Below are 26,389 nucleotides of genomic sequence, written 5' to 3'. Positions count from 1 at the left end.
TCCCAGACGAGCAACCTCTGCGGAAGTAAGGTTTTTCACTTTCAGTCTCCTTTGACTTATAAAATTAGTAATTTGGACTCATGCATATTCACAGTTATTTACATTCGCTGAACAGAATAAAAACAAAAGCGCTCAAGCACGCTCACCATAAATACCAGATAAATAAAATAGAACAAATATAAATAAAATAATCACAAACGAAGATTGGAAAGATTAGGGAGATTAGACAAGAGACAAATTAGTTTACATATATGTATATATATTTAGATTTCGTAGCATTTTGAATATGTATAAGTGTTGTTATTTACCTCTCCAATAAAAGTTTCTCTTTCCAAAAACATACTTCTTGCGGTTGCTAAGTATCTATGCTTTATTTGAGAGCATTTCTACCCTCGCTCTCTTGTAGATCAAGATTCTTGTATGTGACGTTTTTATATGTACATTTCAGAGTCTGATAAGCAATTCTTAATTGAAGGTCCGAAAGGTCGTTCTTTTATAAAGATAATAAGTGCCATATAATTTGAAAAAATCTGGTGAGAGCAGTAGCTTAAGCAAACATCTAAACGATTTGCTTGTGTTTGCAAGAGAGCTGAGATTTTGGCTACTCTCCCAAACGTAGAAGGAGAGTGTGGCGGTATGCTAGAGCTACTAAGTGTGCGTGCTTAAAGGTTTTACTTCTTCTTCTTCTTAGCTTAGCGCTCGAACGCATAATAAACAATCAACAAATGTAAACAAACAAACCGTTTATAACGGCATAGCGGCGGCTGGCGAAATCAAACAAGTTGAAGCCGTACCAAACAAATGCAAGAAGCCAGCACTTCCATGGCGTCTTCCGTTACTGCGCAAGTATTCGTCATGTTGCTAAGGTAGCTTCCGGTCACATGGCTTAGGCGCTGGAAAGCCACTATTTTGCCGAGGTTTGCCAGAGGCAGGATTGAGCGTGAAAAATCAGAAAGTCGGAGTCGCTCGTCGCAAACGGTTGGTTTTCAAAACACCTTTCGCATATCAACTGGCTTGAGGATAAAGTGATATCAATTACACATGTTTGTGTGTGTGTGTGTGCTTGCATATATTATATATGTATATTTTTATATATAAGTAACTGCTTCAAGTAGAAGTGAAGTGAAATGGCTTTAAGTGCAGTTATGTGACTCAAATTACTCAAACTCAAATTGTGATTCGAAATTCCTTAACAAAATATTTTTATATTTTGAAAATTAAAATAAAAAATGAAATAATTTTAATTAAAAAATAAAAAAAATAAATTAGTAATGCGTACAATTATGTCTGAAAGAAGTGAAATCCTTCCTTGAAAATATAAAATCAGAGTCCGATTTTTTGCAACAAAAAAATCCCACAGAATATTTGCCAGCTTGTGATAAGTGAGTGAGAATTTTCGTTGTGTAATCGCCCCAAAGTCAGTTCAAATGCTGCCCTTATGTTGAAATTGCAAGCAGCCATTTCACAAATACAATGAAATCACTTGCGTCTGTATGTGTTCGAAATGTGCAACAAAATGTAGTGTGTTCACAGCGGTGAATAACTCTCGTGCTTTTGATAAAACCGTTTAAATTGAAATCGCAATGTCACAGCCGGTCAAACGTGGTGGGCGTGGCGGCGCTGGTGGCGGCATTGGCCGACGTACGCCTTCAAATGTTGCTGGCGCGGTCGCCGGGAACACGCCTGAAGAGTCGACGACGGCCAGCGAACGCGCCACACCGGCCAGTAAAGCCGACTCCGATCAGAAGGACGACAGCTCCAGCAATGGTGATAAGAAAGAAGCAGAGGGCTTCCCCACACCGAAGCCACCAAGCGCGGGTGCTTCTATACGGGACACCTCGAATAAGATACTCGCTTTGGCGATGAAGGGTGAATGGACGCCTATCGAACAGGAATTGAAGAAGCTGGAGAAGTATGTGGCGAATGCGGGTGAGGATGGTAATCACATACCGCTGGCGGGTATACACGATCCGGTGAGTTTTACAATACATATTTCCACCAACTTAGAGGCAGTCGATGGCGGAATGAATAGAGTGCGCTGCCACGGCAATATTGCCATTACTTAGTGCTGCACTTCCACTAGTAACAACGCATTAATGTAACGATAGATTCACCGTTTACAAGTCATAAAAAAGTGAATATTTCAGTTTCCCCTCTTCTTGTGCAGTGTCATCGCCGCCAACTAATTTCGTATAAAATATCAATAAATTTACCAAAAGGGTTGTGCGGCAATAAATAAATTTATTGACTATTGGTTGGAGTCGCTGACTAGTCGCTGTTGTTAGCGCGCGAGTGTAACGAAGAAGAGTAGTCGAAATGGGCGCTTATCACGTCAGCACCGACATCTGTTTAACATGTATCAAACATATTCTTTTTACCATGTTTTCAATTTTTTCTCTCATCTTAAAGGTAGTTTTCGTTTTTACTCAGTTTTTATAGATAACAATGAATTTTTTTTTACATGATTTACGCTTTACGGAGGCTTCTTCATTCGAAGTGTTTTCCTGTTATACTGGAACCAAGACCTTTTCAAATAAATTAAATTTAAAATTTAAAATTTTGTCTTAGCCTCAAATCTGCTTTAAGGCTGAGGTTCTCTCTGGGATTTGGAATAGTCTGCCAAGGGCGGTGCTATAAGACATTTTAAACAATGATTTCGGATTCCCTTTCACCGAGACTCGAATCTAAGGCTCGTAGGGAGGTCCACTGACTGGTGCCTAAATAATTTGTGAATAATACAAGACTGACCCCATTACTCAGTTTCCTTTTGAATCATTCATGCTATAAAATGAATTTAAATTAAATCTTAACTGTAAATATTAGTATTATATTAATATTATGATTCCATTTCAGAACACTGGCATGACACCGCTCATGTTCGCCACTAAGGACAATAAAACTTCAATTATGGATCGAATGATAGAGCTGGGCGCCGATGTGGGAGCAAGGAATAATGTAAGTACAATTTGCCTACAATTTAAAGCACAAATTTAACTGCAAAAACAAAAATAGTTCCTCCAAAATGAGGTCTACAAGTTTTGCCATGTAACCCCAAAAAAAAAGTAAATAAAAAGAAAAGCAACAAAAAACAAAGAAAGGTGAAATTGTGTCAAATCGATAGAGGCCGCATATATAAATCTTAAAGTGCGTACGGAATCGCATAAATTAATTTGGCGCACTAAACGCGGTCGTCGGTCGCAACGCTTCCGCCAGCGCGCACACGCCGCCTGCGCCCTTTACCGTTAAACTACTTATTCGGAGTGCTGTTTCTGTGTTGTTTTTGCTTTCTAGTCGGCATAGTCTGGCTAATAAGATGAATATAAGTAGTTCAACAAACTGCAAACACACAAATAGCGAAGCAATATGCACCCATACATGTAAATACATATCAACTATATATATGGATATAGTAAATGTGTGTGTTTGTATATAAGTATGTATAAGTCTAAGGCACACGCAACTTTTGTTTCAAACGTCACAGCGCGTTACGCGTCGATACCGTAGTAACTTGAAGGATTTTCCCTGATTTCTGCGTTATTCGATTGAGCTTTGGTTGTTCTGCGTCCCCGCAAAACACTTAACACACATTTAGCATACACGCATAATAAGGAAACTCGATGTTCGGACATATTTACTCGGCGGTTTGCAATTTAATACTCGCCGGCGCTCATAGCTTATTAATAATATTAATTGTGCGGATGCGTGTTTCTTCTGCTCCGGACTTGTTATCAAGATGACCCAGAACCACTTGCGCGCAGTGAAAGATTCCCATATAAACAAAAACAGAAATAAAAGTATTAATAGCGCGACTGAAAATAACTCACAAAGATGATTTTTTTACAACAAAATTGTTTTTCAATGAGGAGTTGTTCTTTTTGACAGCTATTACTTCGAACAGATTTACTCCAGAACACCGTTTATTGCTGAGATTACTGCAAGAAGTGGTCGAAATTGGGTCTCTCGGCTGGAATTTATTCTTGCCCGAAATCATTTTCAAAACATAGTGGCAAACCATTATCTCTAAAATAAAGTTAAATTTTGGGTCATAACCTTAAAATAAGTCTAAAAACGAAGCATGGAAGAAACATTTTCTAGCGTTGTTCAATCAAAAATAGAAGATAACAAAAGTAGTCAGAATAGAAATTGTTGAAACTAAGTTTATGTAGAATACCACAGCGGGACTCGATTCAACTTCCATTGTAATTAATCCCTATAAATTTCTCAATTGCATAGCACTTTTTGGCAAACCTTTTGGGAATATGCCTTACTCACCAAAACAATGAAAGAAAAATCAAATAAAATAAAATAAAAAAATCCTTGACCTAGATTCCACTTACACAGTGAGCGAAACATAAGAAATCACCGAAAATAAGAAAAACTAAGTAAAAAGACGTTAAGGATGTGAGCTATAACGGTAGCTAGCGGCTATGGAAGCAACTTCAAGTAAACACGAAAGCTACTTGTGACTCTGAAACACTTACAGTTGACCAACGAAACTGGCATGTTGCTATCAAAGCTTTTACAATACTCAGACATACATACATACAAAGCAACGTACAATTTGCAAAGCAACTAGGGGAAGTAATAATTATTATTTTCAACACATTATCCGTTCAAATGCTTTTCTACTTCGAGCAAAAAGTCAATGAAAATGTGGGATAGTCTCAAGCGCTATATTTCAGTGCTGATATACATGACCTAAAGACCGAAGCGTCTATTGCAGCTTGTTTAAAATATATAAGGTCCATTGGATAGTGTTTTTTTTTTTATATAAGGAACACATTGTTGTTTTTGTAACAGCAGTAAAGTATTATCGAAGTAAATAGGAAAAATGTAGCTACGATCGAAATTTTTGGGAGTAAGTCAGGGTACCGGGATCAGACTTACAACTTCTGTCTTCGTCTTCGTAATTTTTAAAACATTTGGACTTAGCTTAGCTTTTAGATTTTCAATGTAAATATATGTAAACATCAAGATTTATGAATCTCCGAACTGTTTCGATGTTCCTACCCCAACTGTCTGTTAAAAATTATGCACAAAAATATTAATTTTGCGCGATTGCGTGCACTTCTAGGCACGTTAGATTACAAAGTAGCCTGAATGTGATTACTTTATAAGTGTATGTGGGTGCGTTCGTGTGCTCATGTTGAAATAAATTGCCATACGCTGGCCTATTAGTTTTCGCAATTTGATTGTCCACTCAAAAGGCGATTATCATTAATTATTATTACTGGGAGAATTATTTTTACTTCACTCGTAGAGTGCATTTTGTGAAGGGCGAGCATACGCCGGAATGGAGGTTCGTAGCACGGCAGCGTTATATAAAATATGAATTTCTCTAATGAAAAGCATTCATTCAGAGTCCAATTGTTAACACCAAAATGTAGGTAAATTCGGCCCAAAGTCTGTGATGGTGTAAGAGGCACTTTGTCACAATTTCTTAGATGCCTCCTAATGCCGCCAATAATTACCGTGTAATGCGCTATTTTAAGCTAAATTACAAATAATCGCAATAATGTACATTTGGAGTTGAGAGATTCCATACATTAGCAGCTTTTTAAGTAATTTTTTGGAATCATTTCAACATTAATTTAGCTGACTTTTGCAAATATATAAACAGGGTCAGCCAGCTAGAGCATATACATGTTTTAATCATTATAAAACTTAGGTGGGTCCCATGCATTAATCAACGTGGTTTTGAAACAAGGACACCGCTTTGCTTCGTCATTGAAATTACCACTTATGCCTCACTTGCTGACCTAACCTTTGCGTAGAACACTTACTTGACCATCAAGCAGCAGGACTCAAAGTATCTTGAAGTCACGCTCCTTTTCTGCTTGGCAGTGTGTGCGTATTTAGGTGTGAAAAATGAAAGTGCTTGGTGACCTTAGTAGGTGTCGTTGAGGTGTGCTTCTTCTACATATGAGTTTCCGCAACATTGACTTTGACGTGCAACATTAACAGCACTTTTAATTAGATATAACACACACACATACACCCACAAATATATATAAACACTAATACTAGTGCGCAAGTAAATTGCCGCACTTCATCAAAATATAAGCGAATTTCGCAATTTCTCAGTGGTTATTTTTATATGCGCCCCAATTTGCCTACATGTGAGTGTTTGAGTGTATGTATGTGTGTATGAGTTTGTTAGTGTTTGTGCTTTGCAGGAACCGGAAGTCATAGAGTTTCATATCATTAGAACAACATTTGTACTGCAACGCATTGGCGACCACTACTGCTCACACCCTCCAACAACACCAATGGGGGCGGTCAACACACATGTCAGAGCTCATTTTGGGTGTGTTGTATAATGATTTGACTTTCTTCTTGGTTGTTGTTGGTAGTGACATTAGCGGGGCAATGCAGTGCACCAAATTGTGCGAGTCATTCGCGGCTAAACTTGGCGTTGACTTCAATTGCTCGAAATAACTATTTGTCAAAGTGGTTTAAGGTGGCTCTAAAGTGAACTGTGCGAAGGCTACTCATTACCGTTCTTCGCTCGTTTGCTGTAATTGTAATTGTTGACAGTTGCAGGGCGAGAAAAAATGCGTTGTGACATTTTGTGAGATGTCATCAGATGTCGCTCCTTATGCTTTGAGTCATTACGATTGTAATTTTTTTCGTGAGTCACACCTTTGTCATTTGCAGAAACAGCATAGAGTGCTTTTAATTAGATGATTGCATAAATTACTCTGCACTACACATCAAAGGTGTGATTAACACACATCAAAGGAGGAGGAAGCATGTGCCGGTGATTAAGCAATGCTGGAAGGCATTTGTAGCAAGGCCTTTGATAAATATCACTGACTCAACAGTATTTCTGTTTGAGAGCTTGACTTCAAACTCTTAGTAGAAAAGAAGATATATCGCAACATTTTTAACTCGTTTTTTTTATTTTTTATCTTCTACTAAACTCAAATATATCTCTTCATTGCTCTAATAATTTCTAAACACTATGCCACAAAGCAAAAACGGCCATTGGGTTCTTCTGTTGATTTGCATTACATACCGCGTTAGAATAAAACAAAAGTTGGCTTAGTTTTTCGTTAGTAATAAGATACTAAATATTTACATAAACATATGGCTATGCATAACGGTATATCCGAGTAGTAATATAAACCGAAACAAATAAACGGAAGCGCGAAATTTTCCAACATATTTCACAGAGCACTGAAATGTTGCATTGCTTTAACCTACTTCGAAGCGGAGTGGTGTGAAGCGTTGAGGTTTTTGGTAATCGTTACTTAATGGTGTAGATATTGATGATTTCAGCAATGGCGCTGTGAAGACAATGCATATGTGCAAATAAGAAAGTAACACAATTATGGTGGTGAATATGCAGTTCATTGGCCTATAGGACGGATGGTATTGAGTTAAAGTTTTTCCCAATTTTTAGTATTATTTATTTTGCGCATAAATTTTGATTGGTATCAAGTCAGAGGTCATCGAATAGGTTAGGTTAGGTTATACTGGTAGGCCAATACGCCACACATAGACCTATTTAGGTCCTTTGCGATACCAGATGGAGTGCCGTCACGTTGTCCACGAGTAGTAGTCATCCTTTAGGATGCACTTTCGACACCTCTTCCAGATTCTCATATTGTGAAGCCCTCAAGTAGCGAAGTCGTTGCCTTGACAATGCAGGGCAGGTGCACAGAAGATGCAGAATAAATTCCATTGCGAACTTGCGAGTCATATTAGCTTGTGTGAATTGTCTATCTAAAGATCGTCTTATATATGACAAGATTATAATGAATTATGAACCCAAGAGGCATGAACTATTGCTGGGTCTCAAGATGATTTACGAGGTGTATCAAAAAAATAATTGTCAAAATTACATTTCAGGCTAAGGTTAGACGTGTTTTATGACCTTGGCGATGTTCGTTTGCTAAAAGCTCACACTTCGTTGCTTGTTCGTGAATTATTGGCCAAAACCAATACTGTAACGTTGCTCAAACCTCCATTTTCACCAGATATGACTCCGTGTGACTTTTTGCTAGTTCCAAAACTAAAGAAACCTTAAAGGGCAAGGGCAGTTTTGCAAGCATAGATGATCTAACTGTTGAAAGCGCCAAAGGATATTCCAAAAATCGAGTTTGAGAAGTTTCATTACGATAGGAAGAAGCGCTGGCAGAAGTGCAAAATATTGAATGGGTACTGTTTTAATGGCGACAGAATCAATAAATACTGTTTTCAAACAAAAAAGAAAATTCTCGATATTTTTTAAAACCTGTAGTTTTACAAACATCTATATACAGAAAATTGTATAACGAAGTGTTCAGTTTTACCATAGTTTTTCTTTCAATGACCTCTTTGCTCTCACTAGTCCCGTTTTAAAGCGAATATATATATGCCACTCATATGTCAGGGCTGTCATGAAGCAAGAGAAATACGATCTCACGCGGAAGCGTTTCAAATTCAGCGAACTAAAACTGTTTACACTAAAAACGAACTGGACATCCGAGCATGTGAGCTAAAGCAAAAGCAAACACACGTTTTAGAAAAGCATTAGTTTTTGTTATTACAACAGCTCCAAGCTAAATATCCGGTAGTAAATTTGCGAACAAAAGAAGAAAGAAAGAAAGTCAGGGTCAAATTTTATGCATTCGTTGCATGCCGCAAGCTTTCTATGTGTGTTAATGTGGCAAGGTAGCAAGAAATCACAAAGGTGTGTGACCAATATATAAACAAATCTCAATATATGGTTTTTAGTTTAGGTGAACATTTGAAATGTACATACGTGTGTGATTTGTGGGTGTGTAGACACATGTGTGGAAAAAGTTGCTTTCTTCGTTAAATTAAAATCAATTTTCAATTAGCTAATCAACAAGCGCTATATTAGTCTATATGCATTTAATGTTTTGCTGGTGCCAGTGATTGGTTTCACACCTCTTTCATGTACATTCTCAATTCACTTCATCTCTTCTTCTCTTTGCAGGACAACTACAACGCTTTGCACATAGCGTCGATGTACTCGCGTGAGGATGTCGTCAAATTGTTGCTGAACAAACGCGGCGTGGACCCATACTCGACGGGCGGCGTAAGTATGCCAAGTTATGAACGTATTTTATGCATATATTATTAACTGTAAACATATAGTATGTAACTGCAGATTTCCATTCACTTGCATGCCCCTAAAGTCATATTTCTACGAAAAAAAGGAAGGAGTGTTTAAGGAAAAAATTATTTAACTTATATTATGTAGATATGTATGTACGGCATTAGTTGCATGACCACATTGGAAATTCCTGCATGCTCATAGACGTAAAGGTCAAGTAGCATTGCGGCACACGTCTGGTGGCGCAAACAAGCAGCTGTGTGGGCTTGCAGCAAGAAAGCTAGAAGCTTTATTTTTCTTCGTTTCTCCACACCCTTGCATGAATGCGACAAATGAGTGACCACACGGATTTTCCTATGGCGTGGCTTTCACCTTCTTCTTCTTACACGCGCGCATTCCTTCTAATTCACATGTGGCGTGCCACTTTTACTTACTTGACGGTCGCTTGCAACTTGCCTAATTGCAGCGGCAATGGCGAAGGTCGTCTAATTGTGATTGCCCAAATATTGGCACGAATTTCGCGCTATAGTGGCAAAGAAAGTGCATGTAATCGATTAGTGGCCTAAGCGCAAAACGAGTTGGGGGCGTATGAGTTATATATATATAAGTCATTAAAGTGCTTCAACTATTCGCCCTCAATTTAAATACATTTAAAGCTGCAGCACATTCTTAATTATCGCGGCTTATGACGCATGCAACGCTGTCTATCAATAAAATCTGCGCAAATTGACGCTTGATCTGGCCCAAATCGATATGCATTTCTCCCCACCCGCGGCTATCAGCGCTTGTCACTAAGCCACCCAAGTAATGGTGCGCACAAAGGAGGGTTTCATAGTCTTTAATATTTTCGATAAATTTACCTAAATTACCTTCCACGCCCACCACCATTACTTTTATGCTTCGCTTATTTTTTGTAAGTAAAAATTGCTGCGAATAAACAAAATTCCAGTAACTAAGCAAAAATTTGTGGGCAACCACCACCGCCGATTGTTAGAAAGCATTTATTTTAATGACTTTCACACACACACACAATCGCTTCAAGCTATAGAAATAGTGCATTGTCTGTTGCTTCAGAGCTTACATTATTGCTGTTGTTGTACTATTTTTGTAGCTCTGTCGTTGGAATGCAACAAAATATCGGTAATATGTCAGACAAAAATAGTAATGCACTGCTTAGACCCTTCAAGTGCCACTGCACTTCTGAATTTGTGGCATATTGTAAGCAGCCTGTAAGCATTCCAATTCAAAATCATGTCTATATAGAATATCTTCTAGAAAATAAAAGAGGAAAGAAATTATTCAGGGCATACTTCGGCTTAGATATAATCTGAGCTTAAAATTTTTTAGGATTGTAGATATTATAAGACGAAAAAATACTTTTCATGTGAAATAATTATTTTTTTTATAAATTCTGAATTTGAATTATTAATGCTAACAATAGTAGCCACATTTTTGTAAAAATTTTCCTTCAGTTTAGTTCCGTTTTGATTCCAACTGGCCTCACATAACTGTCAAATTATAAATCATTGCTACAGTAGTGGCTTGACTGTATGATAAATGCATCTTTAATGCACTTCAGTGAGCAATAACACTTATTATCATAAAAAATGGTTGCGTTAGAAACTCAAATTGAAAAAAAAATTAATTTGAATATTTTCAATTTAATAGAAATAAAAAATTAGCACAGAGAGCCTCATGAAACCTATCTGAAGTGTTCTTTAACCTCCTCTTTCAATCAATCAACGAATATATAGTTATTTTTAATAAAAGTAGTAATTTTTTTTTTTAAAACAATTTTTATTTTGTGTAAAAATATTAAAATAATGTTTTCTCATTTGTATTGCAATGAAGTTTAATTGTTGGAGGTCTCACTGTACTTAAAATTAGTTGCAGTAAATGCTCGTGAATGGCATGCTTAACTTTAGAATAATGTTTTGCTGCGATTTCCGTTTGGTTCCCCTTTCCTTCTGTGACTCTTTTGTTCTTCATGCCTAATTTTCACACCCATAATCGAAGATTTGCAAATAATTTTGTAGGCACTTGAATTTATTGTCGACAGTCGAGCAGTGGCATTCGCGACTATCGAGTAGAGAGTAGGCTTTAGAAAGAAATTTTAACTTTTGTTGGTAAAATTTTAATTTTTCTATTTAAAGAACATAACTTCTTTAAAATGAAAAATGTGATTTTCTTAGCTTCAAAATAAATTGTATTAATTAAATTATAATATTCTGTGTATTTGTTCATAGAGTACAAAAAATAGATTGTGAAATGTAAACTGCCAAGTTTTAAGTGCTTTTTAGTAAAACTCTATTATATTTTTCCTATTTATAGTCGCGCACTCAAACCGCCGTGCATCTCGTCTCCAGTCGCCAAACGGGCACAGCGACGAATATATTGCGCGCCTTATTAGCGACAGCTGGCAAAGAAATACGCTTGAAAGTAGACGGGGTAAGTAAAAAATAAAATAATATAATTTATATATAAGTACATGAGAATATTAAAAAATTAAGTGGCTGAAAATACAACAGAGAGAGAGATAGAGAGAACTGTTATTGCAAGTGAGGAGATAAAAAAATATGTATAATTTTCTTTAATTTTGTCTTAAACTAATTTAGAGTCATTAATATATTTATAATAAAACACAAAAAATAAAATAAAAATTAGACGCATGCATCCACATAGAAAATCCATACGTTTCCGGTACACCAGTGCGTATGAGTGATGCTAGTGTAAAGTTCAAAATAAATCAATTCAACACGGACCATCGACAGCAGCATTGAAGTGCGTTTCAGTTATGTCAATGGCTCACAAAGAAATGATAACTGTATCTTCAACCCACACTTTGCATGACAGTATATACTATGTAAGCAACCCCATCACCATTCTTTCGAGTCAGTGTTGTTGTAGTTAACTGCCAGCCGTGCCACTCGGTGCCAACGTAAACAGAAGTGTTGTAAACGTGGCAGCAACGGAAATAACCAAGCTGGCAAACAAATAAACGTATAATACAACAACAACAATAACAAAATCATAACAAATGCTTTAAAAGCGAAGAATTTTGGGCAACCAAAGACGAATGTACACGAATGAGAGAATATAAAACACAAAAAAAAATTAAAAAAAATGAGAAAGCGAAATGGGGAGCAACATAAAAATGCAAATCCATAAATAATTTTATTGCATACACAAAGCTAATGAATATAATATAGCGCTGAACTCATGCAACCCATTCGATGCAGAGCAGACAAAAAAGCTCGCGCTTAACTCTTTGAAAAGCCCCAAAAAACCGAAAAAATCAAACTAAACATTCAAGTGAGACAGTGACAAGATTCCAGGCATGGCAAGTTGCAAACGATTGCAATGCAATAAATTAAAATTCAAATGTGATTCATTGCATACAGATTAGTGCAATGCGGAAGTACACTAGAGTGCAGAAAAAATGCAGTACCAATTATAATATGGAAAACATATCTTCGATAGGGTATTATTATTTGCTTTTGAGATTTCTTATAAAATATAATATTGAATTGCTTCAAATTTTTCAAAAAATGTAAAATATTGAGATGCATGAAAATGACAGAAAGAATTTTTTTTTTGCACTCCGACCAAAACACTTCAAATGTGCAGATATAATGAAGCCGAAAATATTGTAAATGCCATAGATTTTGACGCAACTGTAAGTTGTTACATACACCACGGTAAACTACTTTTTGCTTTGTGACGCCCAACCACTTAACGGCAAGCTTGGCGCCCTAATACATACATACATACAAATGTCTATATGTAAAGATTTGAGGTTCCTAGACATGTAAATTGAAGCCCGGTTATGTGTGTTTGTGAAGACTCTGTCCATTCTTCAAATATCTCCTTGGCACGCAAAATGTTGTTTGTGTAAGTGAATACGAAAGTGTCTGCGGCAATAACTTGGCGGCGGCGAAGTTTGCAAGTTGAACTCTTTATGAATGCAGCAAAAAACTTACGGGCTCGACGACAAATGAGTTCAACACAACAGAGACCTACTTAACTTACATGCATACAAACATACATACAGAGTTCATGCATGAAGAGATGTACATATGTTGGCTGTAAAGACAACCAGACGTTCTCCGGCAATAGTAAACATGTTTGAAAAACTATTATAGTTTCCAAGTAACAATGACATAAACACGCACCTTTCAACATTTCCGTAGACACCATTGTAATGTGCATGGAAATGCAGCATACTTTCAGGCACCAAACAATAACGGCGCAAAAAAAGGTCGAAGAATGCATTGCTACGGAAATGATAAACAAACCGGGTCTAAAAATCGATAAATGCTTCTGCGGCAGGAGGGGAGTGTGGTTAAAATTTCGTTGAAATGGAAAAATAAATATAAAAAATAGGTTATTTATTGTTGATAAGGCACCCTATACTCGGATATTTTAGCATACTTATAGGATCGCACATATTAATGTCCTCAATATGAACTCTTGAATACTCTCAAAATTGATTATATTTCCAGAGAATTATAAATATAATAAAAATATGTTACTAAATCTGATCTTATTCTTTTCGTTCTTTATTCCAGAGGGGAAAAATCCCGCTGCTGCTTGCGGTAGAGTCTGGTAATCAATCTATGGTCAGAGAGCTGCTCTCAGCTCAAACGTCGGACCAACTGAAGGTAATGCATGCCAAAACAAGGCTCTATGAATATATTTGAATTTGAAGTATAAATTTAAAGTTACTTCACCTTGACTTGTCAAATTGTCTAAAAATTTATGGCTTTGCTAATAAAGAAATTAGTTTAGTAACAGTAAATGAAATCGTATACAAATCGCCACACTACTTACAAAAAAAAAAACACACACCGTTATTTATTGCAAGCATGTTTGCACACGCTTTGCTCGCACATATTGCAACGAGTGCCTGGTGGCATCGTCCGAGCCCGTATGTGTGGCAAGAAAGGCTGTGCACGCAGCGCCAGTGACATTGACGGCCGTTGCATGCTACAAACAAGAAGTGGCACGCGGTCGAGGCGCTACAAACTCTGGCTGGCACTTTATTAAGCCATTGCGCCAGAAAGTATGCATCGTTCAGACGGCAGCACTTCAACTTTATAAAGCAGTTGGTGTGGCAAATTAAAATTTTCACTTACCGATGCGTTGACTAAATTGCCAGCGGCGTGCAGTGGGTCATGGCACTTGGAGGGCTGGCGGTCACAGCGTTGCATTTGCGCGCCTGGCGAAGTTATTGCTCATGCGAGGCATTCCCATGAACTAATTTTGAGCGAAACTTTTTTCACTGCCGTTTTCAATTTTCGCTTGCGGTAACGAGTCACGCAAGACGCCGACGACGACTTTGAAGACTCTTGCGACTCATTGGTTTCTTTTAAATTAACACACACTCTCGCGATTGGCCATGTGTAACGGTGTCAAATTTAATTTAATTAAAGTAATTTAATGAAGCTTCGCACCGCCAGTAAGTGATATGCTGTAAGTCTTATCGACAACATATATCCACTTAAGCGAGGAAGGCCTTTAGACTTCGAGCTTCACCTTCGCATTCAACTTGGCTACTAAGCAATTTGCATATGATTTACTGAAACTATGTCGACGACATTTGCCACCTCGTACATCGTTGATTAAAGCATTTTTTAAGTTTCTTCAGTTTACAATTTTTCAGTTTTTTACCACTTATCACCGCCTGTAATCGGTCACCTCCCTTTCACTTTCCGCAGGCAACAACGGCTAATGGAGACACGGCCTTACATTTGGCCGCCAGACGACGGGACGTCGATATGGTGCGAATACTCGTCGATTACGGCACCAATGTCGACACCCAAAATGGCGAGGGTCAGACACCGTTGCACATAGCGGCCGCTGAAGGCGACGAGGCGCTACTCAAGTACTTCTACGGCGTGCGAGCCTCTGCGTCCATTGCGGATAATCAAGGTAGCCTTTCATTCCATAGCTCTGATTTCCATACACATCTAACCTTAAATTTCAACTCGTTTTTGTAATTTTGTGTATTTGTGTTGTTGTCTGCCGCCGTGCAGATCGTACACCGATGCATTTAGCTGCTGAGAATGGCCATGCGCACATCATTGAAATTTTGGCGGACAAATTCAAGGCGAGCATCTTCGAACGCACAAAGGATGGCAGCACGCTGATGCATATCGCCTCGCTGAATGGCCATGCCGAGTGCGCGACGATGCTCTTCAAGAAGGGCGTCTATCTACACATGCCAAATAAGAATGGCGCGCGCAGCATTCACACCGCGGCCGCGTACGGCCACACCGGCATCATTAACACCCTACTGCAGAAGGGCGAGAAAGTTGATGTCACAACGAATGTGGGTATTCTTTGCTTTTAGAAGCTGGTTATTATTAGTAATAACTTCTCACTTTTTGATTTGCATTTGCAGGAGAATTACACTGCACTCCATATCGCCGTGGAGTCCGCGAAGCCGGCCGTCGTCGAAACATTGCTGGGCTTCGGCGCCGATGTCCATGTCCGTGGCGGTGCAATGCACGAAACGCCGCTGCATATCGCCGCACGAGTTAAGGATGGCGATCGTTGTGCCTTAATGCTCCTTAAGTCCGGAGCTAGTCCCAATTTAACTACCGATGATGGCCTGACGCCGGTGCATGTAGCCGCGCGTAACGGTAATCTGGCAACGCTGATACAACTCCTTGAAGATGGCGGTGATCCACTATACAAATCCAATGTAGGTCCAACTCAAATTGCACAATATGTTTCATACTTTAGCTATAATTAAACTTTGCGCAGACTGGCGAAACATCGCTACATATGGCCTGCCGTTCGTGTCATCCCGAAATCGTACGTCATCTCATCGAGATGGTTAAGGAGAAACATGGTCCAGATAAAGCTACCACCTATATTAATTCAGTGAATGACGACGGCGCAACCGCACTACACTATACATGCCAAATCACCAAGGAGGAGGTAAAGATACCTGAGTCCGACAAGGAAATTGTTCGCATGTTACTGGAGAATGGTGCCGACGTAACTCTGCAAACGAAGAATGTGCTGGAGACTGCTTTCCACTATTGTGCCGTCGCTGGCAATAACGACGTGTTGATGGAGATGATCGCCCACATGAATCCCACGGACATTCAGAAGGCCATGAATCGACAGACATCGGTTGGCTGGACGCCGTTGCTAATCGCTTGTCACCGCGGGCACATGGAGCTGGTCAACAACCTTTTAGCGAATCATGCCAGAGTGGATGTGTTCGACACTGAGGGCCGTTCTGCCCTACATTTGGCTGCCGAACGAGGGTATCTGCACGTGTGCGACGCGCTGCTCACCAACAAAGCGTTTATCAATTCGAAATCACGTGTCGGTCGCACGGCGCTACATCTGGCAGCGATGAATGGCTTCACACATCTGGTGAAGTTCCTCATCAAGGATCACAATGCCGTCATCGATATATTGACGCTACGCAAACAAACGCCTCTCCATCTGGCCGCAGCTAGTGGACAGATGGAGGTATGTCAGCTTCTGCTCGAGCTCGGGGCTAACATAGACGCGACCGATGATCTGGGCCAAAAGCCCATACATGTCGCTGCGCAGAACAACTACTCTGAAGTGGCCAAATTATTCCTACAACAACATCCATCGCTGGTGAATGCCACCAGCAAGGATGGAAACACCTGCGCACACATCGCTGCAATGCAGGGTTCGGTGAAGGTGATCGAGGAGCTAATGAAGTTCGATCGTTCTGGCGTGATATCAGCTAGAAACAAATTGACTGATGCCACACCGCTACAACTGGCGGCCGAGGGTGGACATGCGGACGTGGTGAAGGCGTTGGTGCGTGCGGGCGCCTCATGTACGGATGAGAACAAAGCCGGCTTCACTGCGGTACATTTAGCGGCACAGAACGGTCATGGCCAGGTATTGGATGCGTTGAAAGGAACCAATTCTTTGAGGATAACCAGCAAGAAATTGGGACTGACGCCGTTGCATGTGGCTGCCTACTACGGACAAGCGGACACTGTGCGCGAACTATTGACGAGCGTGCCGGCGACAGTGAAATCTGAACCTCCGACCGGACAAAGTCTCTTTGGTGACTTAGGGGCGGAATCGGGGATGACACCATTACATTTGGCAGCATTCTCGGGCAATGAGAATGTGGTGCGTTTGCTGCTGAACTCGGCGGGAGTGCAAGTAGAGGCGGCAACGACAGAGAATGTGAGTTAATGAAATTTTTGCATAAGTATTATAGGAAATATATGTATATTGTTCCACAGGGTTATAATCCACTCCATTTGGCTTGCTTCGGTGGTCACATGTCAGTGGTTGGCTTGCTTCTGAGTCGCTCAGCAGAACTGCTCCAATCGACGGATCGTCATGGCAGGACCGGTTTACACATCGCCTCCATGCACGGCCACATACAGATGGTGGAGATTCTGTTGGGTCAAGGCGCAGAGATAAATGCCACCGACAAAAATGGTTGGACGTCACTGCATTGTGCTGCCAAAGCCGGCCACTTGGAAGTTGTGAAGTTACTATGCGAGGCAGGCGCCTCGCCAAAGTCGGAGACGAACTACGGTTGCGCGGCAATATGGTTTGCCGCTTCCGAAGGCCACAACGATGTGCTGCGGTATCTCATGAACAAAGAACATGACACCTACAATCTAATGGAAGACAAAAGGTTTGTGTACAACTTAATGGTTGTCTCCAAAAATCACAATAACAAACCGATACAAGAATTTGTGCTGGTCTCACCGGCACCAGTCGATACCGCGGCGAAATTGTCAAATATCTATATGAATTTATCAACAAAGGTTAGTGGAATGAAGATGCATTTATATTTATCGAAATGTAAACAAGTAATCTCTTATAATTGTCCTCCCAAAAGGAAAAAGAACGCGCCAAAGACCTAGTAGCCGCCGGCAAACAATGCGAAGCAATGGCCACCGAGCTGCTGGCATTAGCTGCCGGCTCTGACTCAGCAGGCAAAATACTTCAAGCCACTGATCGAAGAAATGTGGAGTTCTTGGACGTGCTCATCGAGAACGAGCAAAAGGAAGTTATTGCGCACACTGTAGTGCAGCGCTATCTGCAGGTAGGTGTTTCACAAGTTCAACGACTCAATCTGCTCATCTCTTCAATTCATGCAGGAACTCTGGAGAGGGTCACTCACATGGGCCTCGTGGAAAATACTGCTGCTTTTAGTGGCATTCATTGTGTGTCCACCTGTTTGGATTGGCTTCACCTTTCCGATGGGTCACAAATTCAACAAAGTGCCTATTATAAAGTTCATGTCTTATCTAACTTCACACATATACCTAATGATACATCTCAGCATCGTGGGCATTACGCCCATCTATCCGGTGCTGCGACTAAGTTTGGTCCCCTACTGGTACGAAATTGGACTACTTATTTGGTTGAGTGGTCTACTTTTGTTCGAGCTGACAAATCCATCCGACAAATCGGGATTGGGATCAATTAAACTGTTGGTCTTGCTACTGGGCATGGCCGGTGTGGGCGTGCATGTGGCCGCGTTCGTCTTCGTCTCTAAACTATACTGGCCAACGCTAATCTACTGTCGCAATCAATGTTTCGCCTTGGCCTTCCTATTGGCTTGCGTGCAAATATTGGATTTCTTGTCGTTCCATCATCTCTTTGGACCATGGGCCATCATCATTGGGGATCTACTTAAGGATCTGGCACGTTTTTTGGCGGTGCTTGCGATTTTCGTCTTTGGATTCTCAATGCATATTGTGGCGCTGAATCAGTCATTTACGAACCTAAAGCCGGAAGATTTGAGAGGCTTCGAAAAGCGCAATCGAAATCGAGGGTACTTTAGTGACGGTAAGTTGTTTGTTCGTTGGTGTTTCGTGTATGTCATTTCATGTGTTTCATAGAATAGTTTTTGGTTGTGTTTTTTTTGGTTTTGTATAGAGAAAAGTGTCTTTGAGGGACCTTCCTCGGAGTCACTTTTCCCAGTAATTTAATATTTATTAGAATTAAAAGACTGTATGGATAAGTATCTGTCTTGAAGGTGACAACATAAATTGTTGCTTTCAAGTGAAGAGTCTCAGTTATAGCTTGCATGCCGAACAATTACAGACCACTCGTATTAGATGCTCTTCGCAGCATTGCTACAGCTGCTGCTTAACTAACTTCAAAATGTGAACTCAAAATGCATTTTTTTTGTGTTTCTCTTATGCTCCGAAAACACTGCACAGACGATATGCCGACACCGCGTCCTCCCCTCAGTTCCGCTGAGCGTTATGTCGATAGTCGAAGTTTATCAAGCGAGTTTCGACGCAAGCATAAAGCTGATCGTAAGTTGATTTGCCAGAAGGCAAGAGCTACTTACTACTTACTTAGTGGGTGTGTTTTTATTTGTTTTTCCGCCTTCGATGTTGTGTCCACACTTTTTGTATACCCACTTTGGGACTCGCTCTACTGCGGCATCTCCACTTAGCTCTGAGAAGTTACATATATGCGATATGAGAAATTGAAAGGGCATGTTAGCTTTGAGTGGTCATCACATCCCCATCTGTGCATCCTTGATGTTGTGTCTAAATGTTTGCTAAGGTTTCACACACGAACTTGTTTTTAATGGAATGCTTTTTCGTTTTGTTTTAATTGTTTTCTGTTTTCTTCTCCGTTAAATTTATTTATCTTTAACGTGTTTAGCATGCTTATATATCTACTTGCTTCACAGACTAAATTATTTTATTATTCTTCACTTTTTCTATATTTTAAGTTTTCTCTAATTTTTGAAGCTGTTTGCACTATTTTCGCCTATGATCTTTACAAATTTCACTATCTAACACACTTACCGTTATTGATTGTCTCAGAAATCTTTCAGGAGAAATATGTTCTTTATTTGTTTACCAAGAAAACAGGGACCAATTAATTTCATATCATTTATGTTATGATTACTCGAGAGTTGGAATAATATTTCATGATTTTATCTTTACTGTGTTATCTTATCTTCGGGTAATTACTGTGATAATGAAAAATTGTGCCTAATAATTTAATATTGAGAATGTTGTTGCAAGATGAATGATATCTAATTGAGAGAGAGAGAGCTGTGAGAGCTTTTTAAGTAAGCTAGAGTTAGCCAGATACTTTGTTAGTAGAGACGTCATTTCTTCGCCGATTTGAAGGTTTAACTTAACGAAGATTACTATCCAGAACAGTTTCATATAGCGCTTTCTAATCCAGCCACTTACTGACTCTGGACGACTTAACTTAAAGCTTATCAGGCAACCGAGTTTGTCGAGAAAATAGTGAACTAATCGAAGACGACAGTAGTATTACGACTAAGTTATACTACCGAGATTATAAAATATCATTTCCAAAAATTCTACTTTTGCCATCTAAAACTTTTACGTTTAATATGACTGCTGTACTTTTTATAGCGTCGGTATCGATTTGATTTAAATTTCAGTATTGATGTCACTTCGTTTGCTTAATATCTTATGTTTTCTGTTACTTTTGCATTTTTATTAGCAAGAAATATTAAAGTTATTCAAAAGTCGCATGTTGATGTTTGTTTATCCTAACCGCTAAGGGGTTCCAACAGCTTCTGCACAAAGCCATGTCGATTTTAGTCACCCGTACCTTACAGAACTGTGTAGCTTTAAACGTGTGTGATGCACCAACTCAAACCAAGTATTCGTATAAGCGAAACGCTGCCACGCCTCACAGTCACTCGATGTCCAAATGCGTAAAATGCCGCTAATGTGTTGCCAATTATTTGTAAAATCCTAATGAAGCTCTACTAATACTGTTGCCTATTGGCATTTGTTTCGATTCCTTTTGCAAACCGCTATATAACAACAACACAAAACTCCTAAAATCCAAAAAAAAAAAAACTTTAAATGAAAAATGCAAAATCCCCGAAAGGACCTATGACGCCCTTTTTGGCATTCGAGCGCCTATTCTTCGCCGTCTTTGGACAGACAACGACCGTGGACATCAATCCTATGCGCCATCTGCGCCCCGAATGGACCGAGGTCCTGTTCAAGTTCGTATTCGGCATCTATTTGCTTGTGTCTGTGGTTGTTCTTATTAATTTGCTCATTGCTATGATGTCGGATACTTATCAACGCATACAGGTTGGTATCGCATGCAATTTATTAATCGTAAGTTTTTTTGTGTTTTTTCTCTTCTCCCCCTCCCACTTTACAATTACAATTACTTAAATCATACGAAATAATGCTATGCAATAATAACAATAAAAACACACTGCGTTTGCTGTGTGAAATGGAAAATGGTGTTCGTCGTATATATATGTGGTTGCTACCAATGCTGTAACGGTTTGTTGGTGGTGTTTTTGTTATATTTATTTATTTTTTTGTACGTGCTCCCACAATGGGTCACATTGTTATTGTATTTGTTTTTGTAATACGTCGGGGTGTAGTGCGCATGCATCCGATTACCTCCTTTGAGTTGCTCTTCTTCGCCGTGTTCGGTCAGACGACAACCGAACAAACACAGGTGGACAAGATACTGAACGTGGCCGAGCCCACTCAGCCGTACTGGGTGGAGTATCTGTTCAAAATAGTCTTCGGCATTTATATGTTGGTGTCGGTGGTTGTGCTAATCAACCTGTTGATTGCTATGATGTCTGACACCTATCAACGGATTCAGGTAGTATTCTTTTACTGTGCCGAAATGGTACACACCATACTTAACTGCATATAACTATATACAATCGATACTTATGTGATTATGAGTTCTTGTTTTACCAATGCCTTGGTCTCGAGCCACTGAAAGAGAGTGTGTAATTTAGAGGATTTGAAGAAAATGATTTCAGTTCTTTTGAAACAAAAAGTGAAATCTTATATTTACTTAACTATTTACAAAGATTTCCTCAAACTTCTTTCAATAATCTTGCAATATGTAACATATATATAATAAAAGCTTTAATCCAAGAAAAAAATCGCAAGCATAACGAAATACAATGATTGTGATTTGAACGATTTTTGCAAGTGAAAGCTTAGTGCAAAGCTCAATACTATTTATTGCTTCTAAGCTCTAAATGCTTACAGAGCTAGCTAATGTAAATAAGCTTAAAGCTCAACAGTGCTTCATACTCAATTAACGATTATGTTAAGCTTTCACATAATTTACAGTAAGTCCATCATTTGCCCAGACTTGCAACTTCCGTCCAAGAAAAACCGACGTTCTGAGTATTCGCAAGGCGATCTTAAAGATACAATTAATATTTTGACAGTTGTTTCTTTACGATAAAAAAATTGCTACATTCAAAAGCTTAGCTTGAATAACTTAGTTAAATAAACAAAAATATTAGTAAATATAAATAGAATAGTAAATGTGTAATATAAAGCTTCTCTGTGTTCGCTTTGTCTAATAGAATAGAATAGCATAGAAATATAGCTTTCAAGCAAGTGCCGAGCTTTTAGGCTATTCATAAAAATAAATACGAAGACAGCGAGCTTTCAGTGTGAAAATACGAATAGTTGTAGTGTGTTATTGTCACATATGTTTGTGCTTTGTGTCTAAATATAATATTTGCATGTTCCATTGCATGACAATTATCCGTTTATTTCATTTCTTTACGAATTATTGTGAATTTCTAATATTGTTTTACTTTCAATAAAAAGTGAAAGCTTTCATTGTCTTGCCTAAAGTATGCAAAGCTTTTAGACGGTGTGCTTCGAAAGCTTTCATGCGCTAAATGGAGGTCTTATTGCTTTACGCAGAATTTAGCAAATATAAAATAAGAGACTAATCACGGCGGCAGCTGGTGGTAAGATCTCGATTTCTCTCCGACGAACAAGTGAATGTGAGAAAGTTGAGAGCATAACAATATTAGAAATGGTTTTATATTATTTTGAAAGCTTTCAAGCCTACACTTACATATATAGTACATACATATTTATATACAAAAAGTTCCTTTTCAGCATTAAATAGATATTTGTTTAATAAAATTAAAAGTGTTTACTGCTTCGAAAATTAAATATTGCATATAATATGTTTATTTCTCCCACACACACACACACATATCATTGTATATATACGGGAATGCAACCCTTCATTCCTCCAAACGTCATCATATCATACATGCCTACTACTTGGAATGCGCTGTTATTAAAAACAAAAAAAAATTAAACTAAAAATCAAATGTAATTTGAGAAATTCAGGCTCAATCCGATATTGAGTGGAAATTCGGCCTGTCCAAGCTTATACGCAACATGCATCGCACAACAACAGCGCCATCGCCACTTAATTTAGTTACCACATGGTTTATGTGGATCGTCGAGAAGGTCAAGGTAAACGATAAGAGTGTCTAACAGCTGCTCTGCGGGTCTATCCGCCACTACAACCTACTCTGTACTCTGTAGTCTGAACACCAATTTTACCTAATTCTAAACTAGTTGACCTTTTCCCCAACCCATTTAAAGCAAAATGGCAACAAAACAAATTCTATTTCTTTCTATCTCAGTTTCTTACTTTACTTTAATCGCAAATCACACTTTATTCGCACACTGGCACCCTGTATTATGTCCTCTGCACACCGTTATATTGTAAGCTTTGCACTTGGGCACTTCTGTTGTTCGTTGTTCGTGTATTTTATCACTGCTCATACTCATATGTGTTTGTTATCTATTGTTGTTGTTGTCTTTTGTCCTTAACTCCACACCAACAAACAAAATCGCCTGGCAACCTGCCAACCGCCACTGCGTTTACTCACCTCCCGATCATCCAACACCACAATTGCATAATAATTACGTACCATACACGTTCTATACACGCCAACGTCAACGCACAGGCGCGCATGAAGAAAAAGAAGCGTCCAAGTCTGGTACAGATGATGGGAATACGGCAGGCCAGCCCGCGCACCAAGGCTGGCGCCAAGTGGCTCTCGAAGATCAAGAAAGGTAGGAAATGTATGTGTCGCTGCAATGCTGCTTTCCAATTTTAGCCCACCGAAACGAACTGCCACGCTCACTTCACAAACCACAGCCGAGCGGTCCTCAACCGGCCCGATATTGAGTTTGTGAAGTGTGCGTGCGCTCTGAGCGAGTTTAGCAGCTGCGCGTAGCGAAGTGAACCACACAAGTGGAGCTTATGGAAAGCTCACATGGCATACAACTTGCGTATTGCTTTTACTTACTTTAGTACAATCTGTAGTGTAAATATGTAAATACTTGGGAGAGACGAAAGTATTGATTCCTCTCCAATTGAATATCACTGAGAATTGGCTCCCTAGCTTGCGCTAGCTCAAAATTTCGCAAACAAATTTCGCCAACAAAGCAAAGCACAAAAACTCATTTTATTTTTCTAATCTTTCGCTTTTATGAAATCAACAACAACAACTCAATTAATTTTGAATGGCCAGTAGACTCGGTGGCTCTCTCCGTGGTGCATCTCTCACCGCTTGGCTCGCAGACGAGCTTCACCGCCGCCAATCAGAATCGCATCGAGAACGTGGCCGACTGGGAGGCGATCGCCAAGAAATATCGCGCGTTGGTTGGCGACGAGGAGGGCGGCTCCATCAAGGACTCCGAAGCGGAGAGCGGCTCCGTCGAGGGTAGCGGTGGTGGCGGTACGGGCGCGCCACCGCCGCCCGCACAGGTGGGCAATAATGTAGCAGCAGCACCGCCACAAGAGCAATTGCCGCACGTGTAGAGAGTGCTTTTCTCATACAAAAACTGCATTCATAGAGCATTTGAAGCACCCAACACATGGCTACATACTCATCCAGTAGAATCATCAGTTGAAGCATTGAAAGCTTATTACAGTTAGACTATACCGTGAATTAATTATTCAATTATATTACAGGTTTAAGTCAACAGCAAAATAATGTTGTTATTGTATTGAGTATGGCAGATTTTGAAAAATTGTAATGATAAGTTCTAGTAGCTAGACGATTTAGGTAAAACGATTTGTATCTAAATTTCAATTCCAGTCACGTGCTTCATATATGAAAAGAGGTACTTCCCACTATGTCTACCTTAGATAGAATAATTTAATGCAATTACTCCTTAAGTACTTAAGAAATCGTCCTTTTAAAATGAAACAAAATATAGAAAATAATGTAATTGAAGTTGTTGTAGTAGATTAGAGTAAAATGTTTTTGAAATTAGCGAACAACAAAGCAAAAAAATGTTTTCCAGTCGTGTCTAAGGATTAAACTAAAGATTTCTTCAATTTGTAGTTTTAAAGTAATTTAGTCTAATAATTTAATGATTTGAATTAATTAAATAAATTAAATTGAAGTGTATTAAGTTTAGTATTAATCTCACACAGATAGTCTTAATTATTGAGGGATAACCACACGAAATGTCCTGTATAGTATTAAGTGAATATATATGTAAATATTAATCTTTAAACATTCAGCCATGTATAATATAAGTCAGTCCAAATTTTAATTTAATAGAGTTCCTAAATTTTTTCATATATTTATTATGAATTCTTAAATATTTTTTTAATCAGAATCACATTTATTACCGGATTTAGGCACAAATCAATCCTTATCCTTACATATATATCCTTACATTTTTTTAAACAAACTCTCATTACTTAGTCAGCAAATAAAATGGTCTTTGAACAGATCAATTTAGATTATTGTCCTCACGTTAGTCAGCCGTTTCGATCTCTATGTCCTCAAATCACTTTTTTCAGAAATAATTTTTCCGTTATTCTCATTATATATAAATATAAAAATTAATATGTAGAAGATATTTAGACAATTTAGAGTAAGACATAAGATATTTCTTAAAGTAAATGCATACTTATATCGAGAAACATTAATTTGTACCATGAAGTCACCACACCAGTTTAAGGAATTTCAGTTTTTGTATCAAATTAATTGTGTAACTGTTTACTAAAATAAAAAAAATTAACGAAATATTTTAGTTTTTTCTTTTCATAAAAAAAAACATATTTGTATCAAACATCCCACTGTGCGTTGATGCGTGCGACACCAAGCGGTTTACAAATATGGCACTTAGCGCCCTCTGTTGGTTGAGTATAGAGTGATCCAAGGCATGGTTTACTTCTGCGCTGTAGCAACTGCAGCGGTCGTCGGTAGAGTTCGCTAGCGGAAAGTCTTTGGTTTGGAAAAAAATGATTTCAAGTATAACAGTTGGTCTTATTCTCATTGTAGTGTAAAAATAGGTACATATGGGAATCCAATCAATCAATCAATTCTTTCTAGGTCTCCTCTAAGATATATCCGATGCTTCTGGAGATAATTCTGAGTCTTCTGAGAAACACAATTGAACTTCCCTAACTCCAATTACCATAATATAAAACTTCGAGTTATGGAAGGTAATTCAAGAGTTTGAGTTATGGAGAACTTCGAGTTATAGAATTTCGAGT

General features: G+C 38.8%; 1 protein-coding gene across 16 annotated transcripts; it reads left to right on the top strand.

The window, feature by feature from the left end:
* The first annotated feature begins 21 nt into the window (after nucleotides 1-21).
* Nucleotides 22-25,907, top strand: LOC105209722 (serine/threonine-protein phosphatase 6 regulatory ankyrin repeat subunit B). 16 transcript variants are annotated; one of them, XM_029038675.2, is made up of 17 exons: nucleotides 22-1,973; nucleotides 2,854-2,955; nucleotides 8,948-9,049; nucleotides 11,399-11,515; nucleotides 13,636-13,728; nucleotides 14,785-14,998; nucleotides 15,103-15,398; nucleotides 15,471-15,773; nucleotides 15,836-17,263; nucleotides 17,323-17,859; nucleotides 17,934-18,140; nucleotides 18,196-18,889; nucleotides 19,267-19,365; nucleotides 20,942-21,153; nucleotides 23,206-23,334; nucleotides 23,835-23,943; nucleotides 24,408-25,907. In XM_029038675.2, exons 1-17 carry the CDS (start codon nucleotides 1,584-1,586, stop codon nucleotides 24,692-24,694), a joined length of 5,319 nt encoding a protein of 1,772 aa, XP_028894508.1. In that variant the 5' UTR covers nucleotides 22-1,583; the 3' UTR covers nucleotides 24,695-25,907. The 16 variants fall into 16 exon arrangements, 15 of the variants coding, with proteins under 15 accessions (XP_028894508.1, XP_028894520.1, XP_011178596.1 ...); XM_029038687.2 differs by lacking the exon at nucleotides 20,942-21,153 and adding an exon at nucleotides 21,459-21,688 and having other exon boundaries at nucleotides 24,408-25,906; XM_011180294.3 differs by lacking the exons at nucleotides 19,267-19,365; nucleotides 20,942-21,153 and adding an exon at nucleotides 21,459-21,688 and having other exon boundaries at nucleotides 24,408-25,906.
* Nucleotides 25,908-26,389: the final 482 nt, after the last annotated feature.

Source organism: Zeugodacus cucurbitae, chromosome 3 (genome assembly GCF_028554725.1).
Source record: "Zeugodacus cucurbitae isolate PBARC_wt_2022May chromosome 3, idZeuCucr1.2, whole genome shotgun sequence".
In the NCBI taxonomy this organism is placed as follows: domain Eukaryota; kingdom Metazoa; phylum Arthropoda; class Insecta; order Diptera; family Tephritidae; genus Zeugodacus; species Zeugodacus cucurbitae.
This window is presented reverse-complemented; position numbering and strand designations above follow the sequence as displayed.

What these genes read in the sequence shown, in the direction of transcription:
- LOC105209722 (XM_029038687.2), top strand. Translation starts at nt 1,584, where the DNA reads ATGTCACAGCCGGTCAAACGTGGTGGGCGTGGCGGCGCTGGTGGCGGC. An exon ending in TGGCGGGTATACACGATCCG is followed by an intron (nt 1,974 to 2,853) that starts GTGAGTTTTACA and finishes ATTCCATTTCAG; the next exon opens with AACACTGGCATGACACCGCT. An exon ending in ATGTGGGAGCAAGGAATAAT is followed by an intron (nt 2,956 to 8,947) that starts GTAAGTACAATT and finishes TTCTCTTTGCAG; the next exon opens with GACAACTACAACGCTTTGCA.